Source organism: Sceloporus undulatus, chromosome 6 (assembly GCF_019175285.1).
Source record: "Sceloporus undulatus isolate JIND9_A2432 ecotype Alabama chromosome 6, SceUnd_v1.1, whole genome shotgun sequence".
In the NCBI taxonomy this organism is placed as follows: domain Eukaryota; kingdom Metazoa; phylum Chordata; class Lepidosauria; order Squamata; family Phrynosomatidae; genus Sceloporus; species Sceloporus undulatus.
Genome location: NC_056527.1, coordinates 8,390,728 through 8,410,276, shown reverse-complemented (window position 1 = coordinate 8,410,276; position 19,549 = coordinate 8,390,728). Strand labels below are relative to the sequence as shown.

The window sequence follows — 19,549 nt, the reverse complement described above, 5'->3', positions numbered from 1 at the left end:
TTTCTCTAGACATGAAAACATGATCTCAGGGTGTTTCCTTACCTGTTTGGTATGATCTGTCTCCATGACTGGACCTTCCTTCTCACCAGCATCTTCAGAACCTTCACTATCTGACTCAGCATGGGCAATAGGAACACAGACAAACACACTGGGATTGGCAATAAAATCATCCAGGAGATTAAATGAGTGCCTTTCTCCAATTTTCTCACTCTTTCCATGACCATAATTCTCTTTGAAATTTTGCCCATCTTTTGCAAGCTCCAGACCATTTTTCTCAGTGTCGCATTTTATTTTATTCTGGGCTGCTTTTTTCTTGTAACCAGACGCTTTGAAACAAAAAGCCAACATCATCTGTTTGGCTTCATGGAGCCCTCTGTGGATTCGTGCACAGGCAATCTTAAGGTTGTTCGTTTCTCTGTCATCTTCAGGGAGCTGGAGGAGGTTGTCAGCACTGAAGGAGTTCAGGAGTAGCGCAATGAACAAATTGAGAACCTCAAAGCAATGGAAGAGCAAATGTTTAATTTTAAAAAATTAGCACTAGTATTATATTATTAGTAGTATTAGTATTAGTATTCCTGAAAAGAGAAATATTCAGTACTACTTGTGTGTGGCAGAGAGGAAGCCAGTCAACTGAACAGGCATGTCTTTTCGTCATACACCATTAAGCAAATCTGGCTTGGATCTGGTAGACTGCTACCTTTGAAACAGGGATTGTCACTATATGAGCTGTAGCCTAAATCTGGAAGTAAAGAAGACAGGTGAGCAAACGAACAAAATAATGTCCCTATTTGTTAGGCCCATTTGTGGAGCTTCACTGCTACAAAGTGCAAATGGCTTTATGTTTCCCACCTGACTCACTTTATTGTTTCCCAAGGATTTCCCTGCTCACCTAGCCATAAACAGGGAGGGCATTCAAACATTGCTCCTTTTTGCACTGCTGTAAACAGCTGGCGGTGGCGTAAGCATGTCGCTGCTGTGCGGTTCCATCTGGACACCGCACAGCAGTGATGTCATAGCTGTGCGCGCCATCTGGATTGTGCCGCACAGCTATGGCATCATGGCGACATGCTAGGGTTGTGGAGCATGTGCACTCACCGCCCTGAGGCAACTCTAGCACGTTGCCACGATGCCGCAAAGGGCCCATCTGTACAGGGTCATAGCTAGAGAATTGCATATATTGGTCCAATAGCATGTTCTGAAAGTGAACTAACTTTGGTCCACAACACACTGCAGAAATAATCCAGTTTGGGGCTAAACAGACCATCCCTTTGGAGCAACCTGCTACCACCTCTTTCAGCACCAGATCAGGGCTGTGGTAACTACAGGCCGTGGCCCTGATCTGGCATTTCCGAGGCGGTACCTTCTGGTGCTTCTTTTGGCGCTGCATCAAAAGAGTACTGTGACACCAGGCGGGCGGGTGCATGGGGTGTGTGTCATGTGGACATCACATCCCCATTCTGCCCTAAGGCTGGCATATAACGCCAGTCGGTACAGCCTCTTTGAGACCATTTTAACTGCCCTGGCTGAATACTAGGGAAATCTGGGAACTGTAGTTTTGTGAGATGTTGGAGATTATCACACAGGGTAAGGAGGGATCGTTCCCGTCCTTACCCCATCCTAATTGTATCTGTACTTATCCCGTCCTTGTCCCTTCAATGGTTCCATCACTGTATTAATAGGGGTTTCCGTTATGACACAATGATGTAGCCATTCTCTTCCAACTCTATGATTCTATGAGTTGCCCTTTCCCTGGGAAGCAGGTCCATAACATGTGAGTACTTCTGGAACCATCTTTGTCACTGGATGCCCAGGTGGACTCTATGGATCAGAGTGTTTGGGGCCAGCATTGAGTGGCCTACAGCTACAGAACCTCCTAGGCAAGGAAAACCATGGCGTATTTTCAAAAACACTTCTGCATTATATTAACAGTACAGTTGGCCCTCTGTATCCATGGATTCCTTATCCATGGATTCAACCATCCACAAGTTGAAAGAAATTTTAAAAATATATAAATTCCAAAAAGCAAACCTTGATTTTGCCATTTCATATAAGGGACACCATTTCACTACTCCATCGTATTTAATGGGACTTGAGCATCCATGGATTTGAGTTTCCATGGGGGGTCCTGGAACCAAACCCCAGCAGATACCAAGGGCCCCCTGTAAAATCAGATGCAAAATCTTGAAGATGGGGAAAACACTAAAATGTATCTGAAAACTCACCACTAAATTTCCAATCACCATGACTAGCAGGAAGACAAGCAGGCACAATGATGGTTCAGCAACCACCATGCAACCCCACATGGTCTCAATCCATTCTCCACACAGAATCCGGAAAATAACAAGAAAGGAGTGGAAAAAATCTTCCATATGCCATCGTGGTTTGCAAGTTGAAGTTATATTACAAGGTTTCGCCTTATAGCTGCTGCCAAAGAGTTGCATTCCAAACACAGCAAAAATGAAGACAATAAGGGCCAAAACAAGGGTAAGGTTGCCCAGAGCACCGACTGAATTCAAAATGATTTTAATAAGCGTGTTTAAGGTTGGCCAAGACTTTGCAAGCTTGAAGACACGCAGCTGTTCGGAAACAAAGTATTATGTTCTTAGATAACAGAAATTGTCAGGTTGTACAGTTAAAAGAAGGATCAGTACAAATTGCTGGTTTATGTATTTATGATCATATATTCTAAAAGGATAAATAGATATAAATCCCAGAAACAAATAAATATAAATAAATAAATCAGGTTGAATAGTGTCGATAGTGATGCGATGTGATTTTATTCTGGCTGTTTTTAAGTATGTTTTAAATATATTTTGAACTGTTTTTCACTGTCTGTCTTTAATAGTATTGTCTAATTTTTAAAGAATGATAGTGTACTTTATAACCAATTTCTGTTTTAAAATTTTGTAAGCTGCCTTGGGTCCCTGGGTGGGAGAAAGGCAGACTATCAATTGAACGAATGAATGAATGAATAGGAAGCTGTTTCCTTCACACTCTCACACACTTAATGCCAAGTCCCTACACTGATTTCCATTCAGAACCTCATAGGAAACTTTCAGCTCCCCTTTTCAAATAGGTTATTGGTAGGGAACTGGCAAGTTGTGCCAATGAGGAAAGGAAAATGCTAAGACTATATCAGCTTTTCCTACCTGAATCCAAAGTACATGTTTTGCAACACAAGTTCCATAACCACTGTCAATGGTCACTAGGGCTGATAGAGGAAATTTAGAATGGGTCAGATGAGACTAGGGCTGCATCTAATGCAGTGTGACACCACTTTAACTCCCATGGCTCAATGCTATGGAATTGTGGGATTTATAGTATTGTGAGAAATGTAGCCTTCTCTGTCAGATAGTGCCGGTTCTACAACAAATTACACATCCCAAAGTTTCATAGGATGGAGCCATGGTATCAATTCTGCAGTGCAGCAGCAGCCCAGATTGACATTTACTCTGGTTCAACAGCGGTGTTCTTGTGTTTTGGCTTCACAGGCACACCACATAAAGTACCTATAATTTTGTGCAGGGAATTTAACAGATGAGAATAAAGCAATGTCTCAAATGGCATTTTACAGCATGGCACTGCAGGAACTTGGCACTGGAAAGAAGCAATGTAGTGTAGGGTGAAAGTGTGAAGGAAATCTCTTCCTCCTTCAAAATTCCTTATCTGTGAAATAAGCTGGAGAAGGCCACAGAAAACAAGGTTCTAGATGCTGGCTAAGGGCAATAGGTTAGAAGTCGCTGGCTTAAAGTTTGGATTTTAAAAAAAATTAAAGTGCCAAACACACCTCTGACTACAATAAACATGGATGCTGACCTGTCCTTGACAATCACTTTAGAGCAGAGATAATTTCACTACATCAGGAGCCTTCTTTTCTGCTTCTCTTCCCAGAATAGGTGCCACACCAAAATCCATTGGCTATTGCCAGAGATCTAGCATATTTGCCAAAATTCAATGGCTCTATAAAAGTGTGGGCAATAATCCTCCTCCTCATGAGTAAGGAGTTTATCACATGTGGGGAAATCAGGGGGAAATAGGGGGTTTAAAGAGTCATTATATCAGGAAAGTTGCACAATCACAGTGAAGATTTTCACATACATCACAATTAATGAGGACTTATCCAGGGAATAACCAGCAACAAATAATTCATTGGATTTTCCCATGAATGATTTGTTGCTGGTTATTCCCAGGATAAATCCTCTTTAATCGCTACATCGTGTGAAAATCTTCACCGTGATTGCGCAACTTTCCCAGGACAATGACTCTATAAACCCCCAATTTTCCCCGTGTGATAAAGTCCCATTTCTATTCCATAAATGTTTCCATTACTAAATCAAATAGGACACAAAGAGTTAATCTATTACCAGTCTCAACGTTCGTAAAACTGTAAAGCTGCCCTTCTTGCTGCCCTTTTTCTCCTTGCCACTTTTTTGGGAATCATCAGGTATGCTCAGTTCAATGATGCTTATAAAAACAACAATACTGTCAAAGATATTTGAACGTTGCTGAAAATAGTAATAGGGGTCCATTGCAATGATTTTCAGGATCACTTCTGCAATAAAAATTGCTGTGAAAATCTATAAAATAGAAATAGCACAGTCAAATTCACGACACCACACACTATTCTCTCCATAAGTCAAAACTAGGCTCAGTTTATCTGACAAATTGACATGCTGAGAACATAAGTTGTGTAGACACAAGCTGATTTCAGTCATGGCACTGCTAAGAACAAAAAGTTATTTTTTGGAGTATGACTATCAGCATTCACCAGAGCCTTTTGCCAAGTGCTGAACTTCATCATGCAGTCAACACTGGCCACATTTATCACGGCACCTTCACCCACCACTGGTAAATTTGCAATGAAGCTGCATGCTCAAGTCAAGGCAGGATTAGGCAGGAGGGCTGCATCAGTACATTCATCTATGTCCTGTACTGTGGGCTTAGTATATACAGAAAAAAATTTATACAATCCATACACACACACACACAGTATATCATATTGTTGTGTGCCTTCAAGTCATTTCTGACTTATGGTGACCCTGTCATGGGGTTTTCTTGGCATGATTTGTTCAGAGGAGGTTTGCCATTGCCCTCCCCTGAGGCTGAGAGGGTGTGACCTGCCCAGGGTCACTAGGTGGGTTTCATGGCCAAGCTGGAATTCGAACCCTCATCTCCCGAGTCATAGTCCAACACTCAAACCACTATGCCATGTAGGCTCTCATGTAAAGCATAGTCAGCACTGAGTCTTTTCTCAATAATGAACTGAAACATCTGATGTGGCACAGAACAGAAAACAGTTCTGCTTATTATTGTGACGTACTTTTTTTCCTAATAACAATTAAGTAAATTTTGCTGTCAATGTGAAGGAACTGCTCAGCTAAGCTGACTGAAACAAACAATTTTTAAATAAAATTAGTATTTTTCTCTTTCTATTTTAAACATGATATAAGCATTGTAAGGCCTATTCATTTATGCTACCCCTTTAGATTCAGGGTTAAGTTAGCAAACCCTCTGAATTTCAAAAACAGTTCAATGAGATTTTAATGTTTTTATAGATGAGATAAGTAGGTGCACATACATATCTGTGCACATATCTTTAAGACCTGTCTTCACATTTTGGGACTGAATGAGTGTACCTGTAATCCCTTCCTAGGTGCCACATGCATACAGAAGAATGATTATAGTATCCAATGAACTCTTTGGTCATTCACACATTGGTTTTTTTAGCTTGACAATGCGAATCATTTCGCTCATGAATTCTGGGTTTGTTATTCACACCGTGGAACCAGATCGATCCGTGTCGATGCACATCTGTGCGAGTTCAGTTGTCGGACATGCAAGCATTCGAATAAAGATTGAGCCAATGGTGTGAATGCATTTGGAATCCCTTTTTGGGTATGCAGCGTTTTATCCTGGGTCTATTTGCATCAGTTATTCACACTCCCAGTGATGCAAATCGTTTTTAAAAACTCAGGGAAAAACCCAATAACGATTATCCCGGATTAAGTGGATTTTTGGCAGCCCCCCACAAACTTATTTGCATGCATTTGGGATGTGTGTGAACATCAATTTAACCTGGATTCTCTTGGATTATTTTCACAGTGTGAACAACCCCTAAGTGGAGAAACAAGGAGCACACTAGTTCTCTGTTGGGTAATGAACAGTGGAGTGCTGAAGGCAACTAGGGATGTAAATCCTCATAAAATTCATTCTTGGGGGCAAGAAAAAAGAATTTTACCTCGCTGTAGAACAGTTTTTAAAAACTATCATGGTTCAGGACTTATTCTGTGCAAATAATAATGATAATAATAATAATTTGTTTTCTGCACAAGGAAATCTGCATCTATTTTTTTGTATAGAATATTACCAAACTGCAAAGATTATAACTTGTGTAGAATTCAACTGCTAAAACTCAACATTTTTCAAATATTTTGAAGTAGTTTTCCCATCCTTAAACACAACGCAGCCCAGCTTAATTTTGTAAGCAAAAGTCTGTCTAGATATCTTGAAATAAAATTAAATAAACAAAAGTGAAATGTTTTGTTTGCCAGAATTTACTTACCATGTTACCTATGGATAGCATGAGGTCAAATTCAGGGGTCATCTTATAGTGCTCTAAAGCCATAAACAGAGTGTTAACCACAATGCAAAGTGTGATTGTGAGGTCAGTGAATGGATCCATAACAAAAATGCTCAGTTTCTTCTTTATTTTTACCCATACTGGGCAACATTCCCAGACAAGAAATCTGGAGGCCCACTTTTTCAAAAATGGGGGGCATCTCCGGTTTGATTCTTCATATTCTAAAAAAGAAACAAAATGCAGTAAGATATCCAGGCTCCAAAATTAAAGAAAACAAGGTCCTATGGAAATAAGGGACCAGTCCATTCAAGCATTTTCAGCTGAAATTGTTTTCAAAGGGGAAATTTCAGCACCCACTGAACTCTTCCACTTGAACCAGGGTTAAGCAACATGTGTCTCTCATGATGCTGTTGAATTGCGACTGTCACAAACTAACACCAACACCCATGTTCCTCATCATTAGTTATATTAGCTATGGCACAAGAGAGCTGAAGACTGACATTTGGAGATCCACATTTTTCCATCCCAAACAATGCAATATTAATAGTACTTAATATCAAAGGATCATAGTGGATTTTGTAAACCATCTCACTGTCCATTTCATAGTTATTGTGTTGTATTCTATACTCTAGAGCATTTGTTCCCAAAGTTTAGTCCTCCAGGTGTTTTAGGCTTCAACTACCAGAAGCCCAGCTGGCTTGGCCAACAGTGTGGAATTCTGGGAGCCAAAGTCCAAACTGGAGGACCAAAGTCTGGGAACCACTGCTCTAGAGGTAGTTTTGCTGTTAATACTACCTGAAACCAGGGAATAGCAGTCCAAGGAACAAAATTATATGGGGTTTTCTCCCCTGCCAGAAGAAAGTTCTCTCTCATGAGCATAAAGTGGACAGGTCCTTTTTTCAGGGGGCCTTCGGGATGCATCACTGTAATGATGCATTACAGAGTGTCTCAGAAGTTGTGGTTTTACTCAGATGTAGCGGACACAATACAGTATTTCTTCCTCTGACAGCCACATAACATTGCATGAAGAATTTAGTGTATTCAACAAAGGGCTAGTCCAGCTTGGGCAAAGCTGGCTACTTTGGCTAGAAAGTAATTGCCTAGCTCTTACTGGTTGAGTAAAAATCTGCATTTTCTGAGAACTGATTTCTGCTTCTTCAGCTTTGGTTTCCATACCATTAGAGAAATATTCACTTGTGTACAGCCTGAACAGTAAAAGTCTGGAATCCAGTCGCCATGCCCAAAGCATAATCACCAGTGAATACACAGGGAGAAATTCTACTCATATCTGTTGATACCTCAACAGATTTTTTTTAAATTTGTGATCAAAAACTACGATAATTTGTACTTCAAGGGCCAGTTAGTTATAGAAACCTAGAGAGCTGCCACATATTGACTGAGACCATTGATGCATTTAGTTCAGTAATGTCTACACTGACTGGCAGTAGCAGGAGTCTTTTGAAGCCTCACCTGGAAACTGAAACTCAGACCTTCTTTAATGCTACTAAGCTACAGCCATTCCCATCAAGTGAGTCCCTTGTTATCCCAGCTTCTTGGCTTCCAGTCTGTTTCAGAGACTTAAACAGGTTTGAACCAAGGTACTTGAAGGACCATCTCCAATTACCTGGCATTATCCATCCACTCAACTAATCCGAAAGGACCTTCTTCTACAGTTTATCATCATCCGATGGTGAGTGCATAGGAACACGCATTATCAAGTGGTGCCTAGGCACTACAGCTCACTACCACCGGAGATCTGTCTAGACTCCTCTTTGATGATGTTTTGTCTCCAGGAAAAAAATATTTTATATCAATGACCTTAGAGTCTGGCCTTATTTTGGAATTGTTGATACTGCAGCATTTAAACTGGTTTGCTTGTATGAGTTTTTAAAAAGCTATTTTTATTGTAAGCTTCATTGCAATGGAAAGGTAAGCTATAAGTATTTTTAACAAGCACTAGGCAGAAAACAGCAGATTTGGCAGTCCTTAATTCAGTAGTTGCTACATTTTACTGTTTGAATGTTAACATGTATTAATATGTATTATATTGAATTATTATTATTATTATTATTATTATTATTATTATTATTATTCCACTTAATCTCAGGGAATCCAAGCAGATTACAACAGTAAAAATCATACAGTTAAAAAGAGATGCATTAAAATTCCAAGATCCCCAAACCTAAAAATATGATCAAACTCTAAAAAATGATTAAACCAAAGAAAGTTAAAAGCATTAATATATATACACACTAAAATGAGATCAAAAATTCCAAGCAGAGTCTGGGGTACAGTAAAAATGAGGTTGGAGGATAAGGAAGAAAGGGAGAGAGGGGGAGGCAGGTCAGTGGGGTGTTCTAGTCTGGAAAGGCCTGCCAGAAGAGATCCGTCTTAATGGCTTTCTTAAAGGTTTCCAAGGTGGTAATATGTCGGATCTCGTCCAGCAGATCATTCCAGAGTCCAGGATTTTAAAACTGGTGTAATATGTGGAGTTCTGGATGTACCAGTAACCAACCTGGCTGCCATATTCTGTACCAGTTGAAGTTTCCGAACTTGACATAAGGGTAGCCCCATGTAGAGTGCATTACAAAAGTCGAGCTGAGAGGTTACCAGCGCATGTACCACTATTTCAAGGTCTCCCGGTTCCAGGAAGGGGCACAGGTGGTGTATCAGCCGAAGTTGATGACAAGTGCTCCTGACCATCGCATCCAACTGAGCTGTCAGATGGAGAAACAAGTCTAGGAGCACCCCCAAACTGCAGACAGAGTCCTTCAGGGGAAGTGTGACCCCATCCAGAACTGACTGGCATAACTCCCTTCCCAAATTGGCAGTTCCTATAGCAAGTACCTCCGTCTTACCTGGATTCAGCTTGATTATTTAATTATTTCATAGAATGTATGCCATAGGCAGGTTTATTTTATCTATTTTAGCTGTAAAGGCCATTAAGACGGATCTCTTCCGGCAGGCCTTCCCGGAATAAAATGCTCAGCCACAAATAAGACTTCTTGCCTAGTGAACTCTGCCCATGATGATTTTATTTAGCTTAGCCGGTTTTAATATGTAGTTTTAATCTTACACTGTTTAATCTTGTTTTAAGGGGGGCATTATGTATATATGGATGTATTTTAACCTGTTGTAAGCCGCTTTGATTGCCTGGCAAAAAGCGGGATAGAAATAAAATTTTATTATTTTTTTATTTTATTATTTATTATGTGCAGCGCTGTGTAAATTTACAGCGCTATATAAATAAAGCTGAAGAAGAAGAAGAAGAAGATGAAGAAGAAGATGAAGAAGAAGATGAAGAAGAAGAAGAAGAGTTCCCAATTTTTCAGTGTCCACATCCCTAGGAAATGCTTGAAAGCAATATCACATTTGAAGATGAAGAAGTCTAATTTCTAATTTTTGAACCACAAATTGAACTACATGCAATATTGCGGGTGAACAAATTGAACTTTAAAAAATAGCTTTCCGCTCAGTGCATAAAATGTAAATCTACATTGAGCAATTAGATTCTAATTTATTCAGAAAAAAATGAGTGGAGACTTGTGTCTTGTCACTCAAGGAAACAAGGCACTCTTTGTCGCACTCCCTGAAATTCCATCTTGCACCCCTTGGGGATATGGTCATCCCAGTTTGGGAAACCCTGTTCTTTCTGTTATGAAAAAGGAATGTAAAAGCCCTATTCATAAATGGATCTACTGGTGCAGAACCCCAAGCAGTGCAGAACTGGACCTCTTCTTTTCCCCACCAGCCCTAGCATATTTCTCTCATTTCTCATCTGCCATCTATCCATTAGAGGCCACACTGGAATAGGGCTTACAGTCAACTCATTTTGATGTATTCCTTGGGATCATTAACCCTCTTGGATTGGACGTATACTTGTTAAATGTATATATGTAAGCTCTGTTTCTAGACGATATCCAATACAGAGATTAAAAGCAGACCCAAGGGACTAAAACTACATCTCTATGGTAATTGCAGTATATTATTGACCTTAGTAAACAACTAGCATGCTGGTAAACAACCAGAATACAAAAAGAAAAGTTCTACCTTCAAGCACACTGGTAATGATGCTGACAGCGCTGGCTGCCCTCTGTCTTTGAAGTGGATGGTTATAATGATCCACAGACAGACGATGGGTTTGGAGCATCTTCTTGGCTTCATCATATGAAGGAGTCTGTTTAGAGATGTAAACAGAAACAGGTTATGAAATGCTTTCATATTGTGTTCTCAGACAGGGATAGAGGTGGAATAAATGTTAACATTGTTAGGCAAGTCAAACAAGGATTCTCACAGCTTCTCTAAACTGAAAAGCTTCCAGCTTATATTTTTTTTGCTTCACCTTGTAGCCACCGTGTTCTTCCTCTCTGGTACCCCTTTGGCACCGTTCTTGGTAGGAAGGCTTCAGCCAAATTCATGTGGTTCTGGGGGCCTGATCTGGCCCATCAGCAACCAAATTATTATTGTTGTTGTTGTTGTTGTTGTTTATATAGTGCTGTAGTCATTCTGGTCATTAACAAGACGTGTGTGTGTGTGTCTGTCTGTCTGTCTGTCTGTGTCTGTGTTTTAGACATGATGCAAGGATATACAGTCGTTCCTCCCCATTTGCGGACTTCCCGTGCGTGGTTTTGAGTTTCTGCAGACAGCAAGCCAGGAGGGACAAAATGGCTTGTGTGCCCGTGGCACATATGCAGGGCCATGCGCAGGAGCGAGCCGCCATTTTGCTCAAAGAGACATGAATATCCCCTTTTTTTCTATTTTGGGGGGATGTTCCGGAACGGATCCCCCATGAACAGGGAGGGATGACTGTACATATCTCTGATTTGAATACAAGCAAAATGAAGGGGCAATTCAGTGAATCAGTGAGACAGATGATTAAATGATAGAACTGGTATGTTAATTCTGGGGTGGGAGATAGGCATGTTACTCTGTGGCAGCAAAACAACCTGTGGTGCCTTAATTATTAACAAACTTAATGCTGTTTTCAAAGAAATAGCTGTGTTAGTCTGGGTTGTCTTGGCAAGATTTCTTCAGAAGAGGTTTGCCTTTGCTTTTCTCTGATGCTGGAGCATGACTTGCCCAAGGTAACCCAGTGGGTTTCCAAGGATTAGTAGATTCAAATCCCAGTCTCCAGAATCATTGCGGAACACTCAAACCACTACGTCACACTGGCTCATGAGGAGACATTAGGAGAATCATTTCACTACTAGCTACAGCAGGGACATATAAGCTGTGTCCTAGGGGTGCATGCAAGCCATTACAAATCTTAGGTCCAGGTCCTTGAACATCTGTGGGCTCACTCTGCTGCTGTTCCAATTAAGGCATTTTGTTGTGTTCGCCTGTGTCTAGTGTTGAACTTTGGTGGCAGGGGGAAGTTGTGCACCCATGACAATTTGCAAATATGGCAGAAACTGACATCTGGCTGTTTATGTATTCTACTTACCAGCTCGCCCTTGTCAGGATTTTCCATAACTGGGGGGAGCAATGTTCCTTCCCCTGAAATGGGTTCCATGAGTGGCCTTATTCCACTGCCTCCCATCATGGAGACCATCCCATTACACTCGTCTCCAGGGTTCCATCTGCCAGGCAACATGTAGTTTGGAGTACCTGGGCGAGAGCTGTAACTGACTTGACTTTGGTTGCTTGGCCGCCTTCCCATCCGTGTTGCCAGCAATGACCCACGCTGGATCTCCATCTCCCCGGCACTGCTACTGTCATCCTCCCCAAATTCAGCCCTTGCACCAACATCTTGACTTGACACATGGAAACTGAATACACTGCCATGACTAGGTCGACGTTTTGTTGGGTTTGAACTCGGACCATTACTGTGGATAAAGACAGCCTAAGGGGATCAAACAAGAAAAAAGACAGCGGAAATAATATTGAACCCAATGCTCTCTGTTGGTCATTGGAGTTCATATTTAAATTAAATATATTAATACTTGAATAAAGCAGAGACTTACTAAAACCTACCAATTGTAGAGAAACAAGGGCCCTACACAGACAGGCCAAAATAAAGCTGCTTCAGGTCACTTTGGAGGTATGGTGTTTCAATGATGCATACATCCTAAGAGTCTGGAAGCTGCACCAAAGCTGCACTCCAGTCCTTAGGACTGGCGCATGGCTTTGCTGTGACTTCTGGACTCTTAGGATGCATGTATCATTTAAACAGCATACCTCCAAAGTGACTCAAAGCAGCTTTATTTTGAGGACATTATTTCCTTCTTTTTGTCCTTCCTTCCTTTCTGTTACTGTTTCAAAGAATTATGTGGTTTCATGGATGGCAGCTTTTTAGTAGAGATAATATGTAATTTTTCATTAACTCATAATTTTTGCCGTTCTAAAACATGCCCTACCAATATTACCACTCCATAAGTTCACTACCATACCAATATTTGTGGCCTAAATTAGGGGAAGGACAGACCAAAATGCTTCACATTTCACAGTTGCTACAGACTACCTTGTGACTGGACCCAGTCCTGGGAAAAGAGCAGGATATAAATAAATAAATAAATAAATAAATAAATAAAATATTTATAAGCTTGCACACTTAAAAGATTATTTTTATATGTGCATCCTTACAACTGTATGTTTTTCTTTGTCCTCTAAGACCAACAGGGAAGAACAAGGGTTTTATAATACCATTATTTGGATAGTTGGACTATTATGCCACTGACTTATTGCATTGTTAATTTATGGCCGCCGTCTTGTTAATGACAATGTGTGCATACATTGCCCTACATTTATGAGGCAAATTGTTTGCCACATCACAATGGATGTCTTCTGCTGAGTGTAGTGGAAGCAAAGTGGTACATTCTGCAAAAATGCACATTTAGCATTACTGGATTAATTATAAAATCCTGACATTCCAAGATGTGATCAGAAAAGTGGGGCATATGTGTTCTAAATAAAACAAAACTAATTAGAACATATTAGGCTGTATTTGGGGGTTCATTTTGTAGTGCTGGCGAAAAACGTTTAAATCTGGAACTACTTTTTTAAAAATGCTGTTTCTAAAAAAATGGATACAGATATTTTCAGGAAGTAAGTTATGTTTAAAACCAAGTACCTTGGTTAAAAGTTTTGGTTTCCCTTATGCATGCACCTTCTCCGTTTAAACACCTCTGTTTATGCAAGCATAAGTTGGAATACAACCAAAGACTTAAAGAAGTAATGATTTGTATAAACAGAGCCTTAATTAAACACTGAATTACCGATTTCCGATGGCTGTCACTAGACTGTGATTTAGGGATTTTTAGCTCCTCTCCATAATCTTCTCTCCCTAAAGACAATTTCTTCATTCTGTTGCTTCGTTCTTTGACCTCTTTGGATGCTACAGGTGACACTTCAAATGAACTATGTGACATGCTGTCATTTTCTTTGGCAGCTAATTCCTAGAATGTAGAAGTACAAAACTGGGATTATACAATTAAAACTCTTAAAGAGATCAAAACAGACTATTGGGCGATGTGACAACTTTACAGGTACAGATATCTCTTTGCATTCGTGATTCAAATGACTCACAAGGACTTTCTTTCAGCTGTCATAATCCAAAAGACATAGCCGAATTAGTCTGGATCAGTATGCAAAGGTATCTTATAGCACCTTTGAGAATGACGGAAGAAAGTTGGTAGCATAAGCTTTCCTAGATTAGTCTATTTCCAACGCATGGAGTGTTCACTCAGTTCCTCTGAGAAAGTAGACTTAAGTCTACAAAAGCTTATGCTACCAACTTCCTTCTCTCCATCTCAAAGGTGCTATAAGATCCCTTTGCATGCTAAAAAAAATAAGTAAGGGAGGGTAAGCACTATAACAACTCTTTTCAGAGGAGCTCAGTCTATAAATTTCAGTGTAAATAAATTTTCCAGCCCCGTCTCCTTTAAGGGAAGGTTTTAAGATGCTGTAAAATTGTTTGACCCTAGGATGGCTGATCAGAATGAACAAGTCTGGAACAAGGAATCAAGTGGAACACAATGGGCTGACTCTTCTGCCGGTGAGCAAGAAATAGGGTGTTTTGTTTTGTTTTGAAGTATTTCTCATGTTGTATCAATATGCCCTAGCATATTCTTTACTACTTGTTGGTAACAGGGAAACTTTGTGGAACATGGAGTTAGTTTTAGATTAAGAAAAGAATGATATATAGACCTCCTGATCTTTCTTTAGCATCTCCATGGCTTCACGAAATTTCCTTTCTTTCGCCTCTGTTTCAGCAATAGTGGCTTTGCTCTGTTCCTCGTATGCCATCGTGACCACAGCTAAGATCAAGTTGACCAGATAGAATGATCCCAGAAAGATGACCAGCATGAAAAACAGCATATAGATCTTCCCTGAAGCTCTGAGAGTCTAAAGCCAGAAAAATAAAGTACTTAGTCTTTGGTTATGCATTTAATTATATGTGGGATTTTTCCTTATTTGCAAAGCAGGTAAGCCATTGAACCATTTTAACAAAATGGGAACCATTGGATAAAAACAAACTTTTAAAAAACCCATGAATTAATTATCTAAAATTTCATAAGAAACAATAGTTTTTAAAAAGCAAGCAAGGCAATAATGATATTATACATTCACCTCCCAGTTCTCCCCCCCCCCTTTTCCTTAGTTTTTCTCCCAGCATCAGGCATGAGCCATTTCCATTTTAAAAAGAAACAGTCCTTTACTTTATTTCTGATTCTTTTACTGTCCTTCCTAGCTTAGAATAAAAGTGCATGGTCAAAGCTAATGTAATTTTTTCTGAACTGCAACACGGGGGGGGGGGGGGGGCTGTTTGCGTTTTATTTTCAGAATGTGCGAGTAGTTTTCTATTTTGGAACATTATCATTTGATTTGGTGATGACTCTGGGAAGTCTCTCTTTTTTTTTTTTTTAAAGACTATCCTCTAATTTGCCCAGGTAAAACTGAAACTGGGAGTATGTGTGTGTCTGAGAGAGAGAGAGTTAACAAAAACATCATCATCCTTTTCCATATTTGTTTCTTGTGAGTTATTAAAACTGGAGAACCTCAGAAAGCCAACAGGGTTTTGTTTGGTAACAATAAACAAAACATGGGAGAGAAAAAAAATGTTATTTGGTAACTTATATTTTCCTTTGGCAAAGAGGTTGGTGAAAAGCCTGCATAAATCCTACTGAAAGCTAAAGGTGGTTACATTCAGTACCCCTTCTAAGGGAGATTCATTCAGCACTACTAGACCACTAAGTGCATGACAGTATGACCACTTTTTAGTGTTCAAAACCAGTGGTAAGAGAAGCTCTACAAGAATGGGAGACTCTACAAGCTGACTTGCTATGCTTTTTGGTTAATATCCCCAGATCACTGAGAATATGCAGAAACAAAAACATGCTGCAATGTTCTCTTTGTGTATTTATTTTATTTTATTTTATTTTATTTGGATATCCCCCACCATCCTATCACTGCTTGATTCAAACATACTAAGCCACTGCAGGGATCCTCTTTTCACTCGACACTTGTAGCATGGGAGCCATGTAGTGTGGCTGCTTTCCAAACTACTTGAGTAATGCGAGAAGCCATCACTTTCTATAGGTTCTTTGTTTCTGTGAGAGATCATTCTGGTGTGCATGATCAACCGCACAGAGTTTTATCAAATGTCTAAGATCTTCTTGAGCCAATGTGGTTCAGTGAATGAGCAATGGACTACGATTCTGGAAAGGAGGGGTCGATTACCACAGAAAACCACTGGGTGACCTTGGACAAGTCACACTCTCTCAGCCTCAGAGGATGGCAATGGCAACCCCCCTCTGAAGAAACATGCCGAGAAAACCCCATGATAGGCTTAACCTTAGAGTCACCATAAGACGTAAACAACTTGAAGGCACATCAACAACAAGAAATAGCTTCTCACATTACTCAAGCAATGTGGGAAACAGCCAGGCCAAAATGGGTGCCATACTTTGTATATCATGCAAGATGTGATACAAGATGCAGGATGAGATGAGAATGACATTGTAGAGTCCTAAACCAGCAGAAGGGACCATTTCAGGTTAGAAGGTGGGTCAAATAATTTTTAGCCCCTTTGGAACCAAAAGGCTGTATATAAATATTTTATGGAATAAAAAGCACAGAGGAAAACTTCTGCAAGCAGAAAATTAGTAGCACAGGAACTGGGATGTGGTACAGTTTTCATTGCAGAAGAGTGTTCATAAAACACTCTTTCCTGACCACACCATCCATTCTTTCACCTCATGTGGCCCCCAAAGGCCTGCAGAGCATTAACCTAAAAGCAAAACTTTCATGATATATTTGTCTTAAAAGAAATGCATCATTTACCTGTTGATAGAGGCGCTCCCAGTAATCCTGCGTCATAAGACGGAATAAGGAGAGAAAGGCCCAGCCAAAAGTATCAAAGCTTGTGAAGTTAAAGTCAGGATTATCTCCAACCTTTAGGCATACGTACTTCAGTGGACAGGAGCTACAAATTATAATTTGGTTGTTAAAAATGGGGGGGGGGAGTCTCCAATGTTTAAGTATAAAAGAAACCACACTAATACAGAGAAATATTTGCAAATACTTTTTCTGTTTCCAGCATAGTTTTGGCACCTGTGACCATTTTAGCTTTGATCTATTGTGCAGTAATCTTTATTTGCAATCAATAGATCATACCATTATCAGATTGAAAGGCACACTTGATAGAAAAATGTTCAATGCACAATAAAATGGTTGTAATATCTGGAAATTACCGTCGTTGTAAATGTTAGATCTCACCACAAGGAGGTACCACTTGCCAACAGTAACTACATAAAAATGATGAGCAAGTAAGTGTAATAGTGACTTTATGCAATAGATTGATAGACAAATTTGAGAGTCTGAACCATGGGGAGAGCAGAATTAAAATGGGTGCGGAAGACTGAAACCAGATTTGGTAAAGAAGATCTTTCCACTCTTTATGGTTCTAAGAATTTCCATTCATGTTACATTGTACAGTACTCAGTTTTTATACTCTAAGTTTCCCTGAATGTCCAAAATAAGCATGAACACCCTAAACATAGAAAATGAACGATAATTTAGTACACTTACCCACCATCTGAACTATTGGAACACAATAAATAATCTTCAGTGCCGTTCTTAAAGATATAATTCTCTGCCAAAAAAAGAGCAGTCTAGATAAATATGGATAAAACCCCCAAACATTCAGTTGTCATATAACTCCCTCTTTTTTAGATGTAGGGGTTAGTATTCTAGTCTGAAAAAAATCCAGTTAGCTTCTGAGCTGTCAATATATTTTTTTCATCACTGAACGTGAATATTCATCCAATCTTTTCTTCATTTCTCTCAAGCATACTATTTTCTTCCTTGGCTCCATCCTAGAGAGTCTGTCTTTTTTAAAATCAAAACTCAACCACATAACATTGCTTAAGATAAAATGAAGATGTTACCTTATATTAATCTATACCCAGAGCTTGGGAAATATTTGACTTTAGTTCCCAGTGACCAACCTGCTGGAGCATTCTGGGAAGCCCAGCCTCCAAAAGCAACTTCTCCAGTCTCTGTTTATACATACAACACCCAATACTCATGCATAGAACACTTCAGTGTTATGCCCGGTTTGGACCAAAAACTCCAGCGTGTTTTTTTAAAAAATGCATTACAGTTGCATTACAATTAATTATTATAATATAAAATATTTATTATTTATACTATAGGGTTACAGCTATGCTCAGGATATCTTGGGGGTGTAATGCAAATGACCAGTGCCTCACTATTAAACTTTGCTCTAATTTCAATACCTCCTGAAGCTGTAAATGAAAAGCTGGACCATCACTGAATTGGAGAACACCACTTTATCTTCTACATCAACATACAATATCTATTGTAGTATTAAATTAATCTTTTAACCATGGTGAGACCGTTTAGATTTCCAATACATTCGGTGTGGTGTGTTTTATCTTCCCTGCTCACATTAATGACTTCCAAATTTTTAGAAAACCAGCTATGGTTTGACTGACACAATAGAGAATGTGCCCTCACTTTATTGTAAGACAATACATGGAATGAATTTGAACCAATATTGCAGGAGGATGGAAACAATTTTGTACTTCATGAGCTTGCAAATATCGGGGAGTAAATTAAAAAGCTCCATAAGATTAGATAGATAGATAGATAGATAGATAGATAGATAGATAGATAGTATTTATTTTGAAACCTGTGAGATTCCTGGCATTTACTCTTAAAGCTATTACTAATATACTGCAGAGCAAAACTGACAGGGTACATGTTTAGATGTGGTTCTTCCCAGTAAGACGAAATTGCTCCTGGGAGTGATATTGCTAATGTGTTAATATTTGGTTTCAGTTACAATGATATCATTTCTGGAAGTACACTTGTGAGTTTGAAAACAAAATTCCAATAATGCGTCAGAGTAAACCGGGCATAGCACTCATCCAACAGATGCAATTCTGTTGCGGAACAGTAAGACACTGGAAAATTGCATGCTTTCCTGGCTTGGGCCTACTTCAAAACCAGAAACAAAGGTGTAAAAGATCCTTCATTTTTTCCAGGAGCTGAGAAAAGTATATATACCTTGATTTCTGATGAAATCCTGATAGGAAAGCAAAGTCTGTTCATCAAGAATAGATGTCCCATTGGGATGCTGTAGCCCTTTGCTCTGGTTGACAAACTCTGTGTAGTTCTTGACACACTTATGTTTCAGATGCCCCTTAAAGAGTTGGAGGCCAATAAGGGCAAAGACACTCAGGCAGAAAACAGTCAGGATCATAACATCTGCGAGTTTCTTGACAGACTGGATAAGGGCACCTACAATGACCTTCAGCCCTGCAATGGGGAATGAATGGCATAACATTTTCCAAATCAAAATAGCTGCAAAAACCATTGAGAGCCTTGATACTTATGAGGGTTTGCTGCTTATTCATGGGCATGATGATGCGCTATTGGTATTTTGACAGCTCTGACTACAATAGGTAGAAAGAAAGCCAAGAATGGATAGGAAAAGGGACAATT

At 39.6% G+C, this 19,549-nt stretch overlaps 1 protein-coding gene across 1 annotated transcript in view; it reads right to left on the bottom strand.

Moving 5' to 3' along the window:
• LOC121932858 (sodium channel protein type 5 subunit alpha-like) overlaps positions 1–19,549 on the bottom strand; it is a 50,343-nt gene that overhangs the window by 24,248 nt on the left and 6,546 nt on the right. The window contains exons 6-16 of the mRNA XM_042471895.1: positions 19,112–19,363; positions 17,609–17,672; positions 16,862–17,003; positions 14,726–14,923; positions 13,795–13,974; positions 12,024–12,422; positions 10,631–10,757; positions 6,563–6,801; positions 4,365–4,577; positions 2,223–2,576; positions 87–492 (exon numbers count right to left, since the gene is read on the bottom strand). Coding sequence (XP_042327829.1) covers positions 87–492; positions 2,223–2,576; positions 4,365–4,577; positions 6,563–6,801; positions 10,631–10,757; positions 12,024–12,422; positions 13,795–13,974; positions 14,726–14,923; positions 16,862–17,003; positions 17,609–17,672; positions 19,112–19,363 — 2,574 coding nt within the window. The remainder of the gene's footprint in view (positions 1–86; positions 493–2,222; positions 2,577–4,364; positions 4,578–6,562; positions 6,802–10,630; positions 10,758–12,023; positions 12,423–13,794; positions 13,975–14,725; positions 14,924–16,861; positions 17,004–17,608; positions 17,673–19,111; positions 19,364–19,549) is intronic.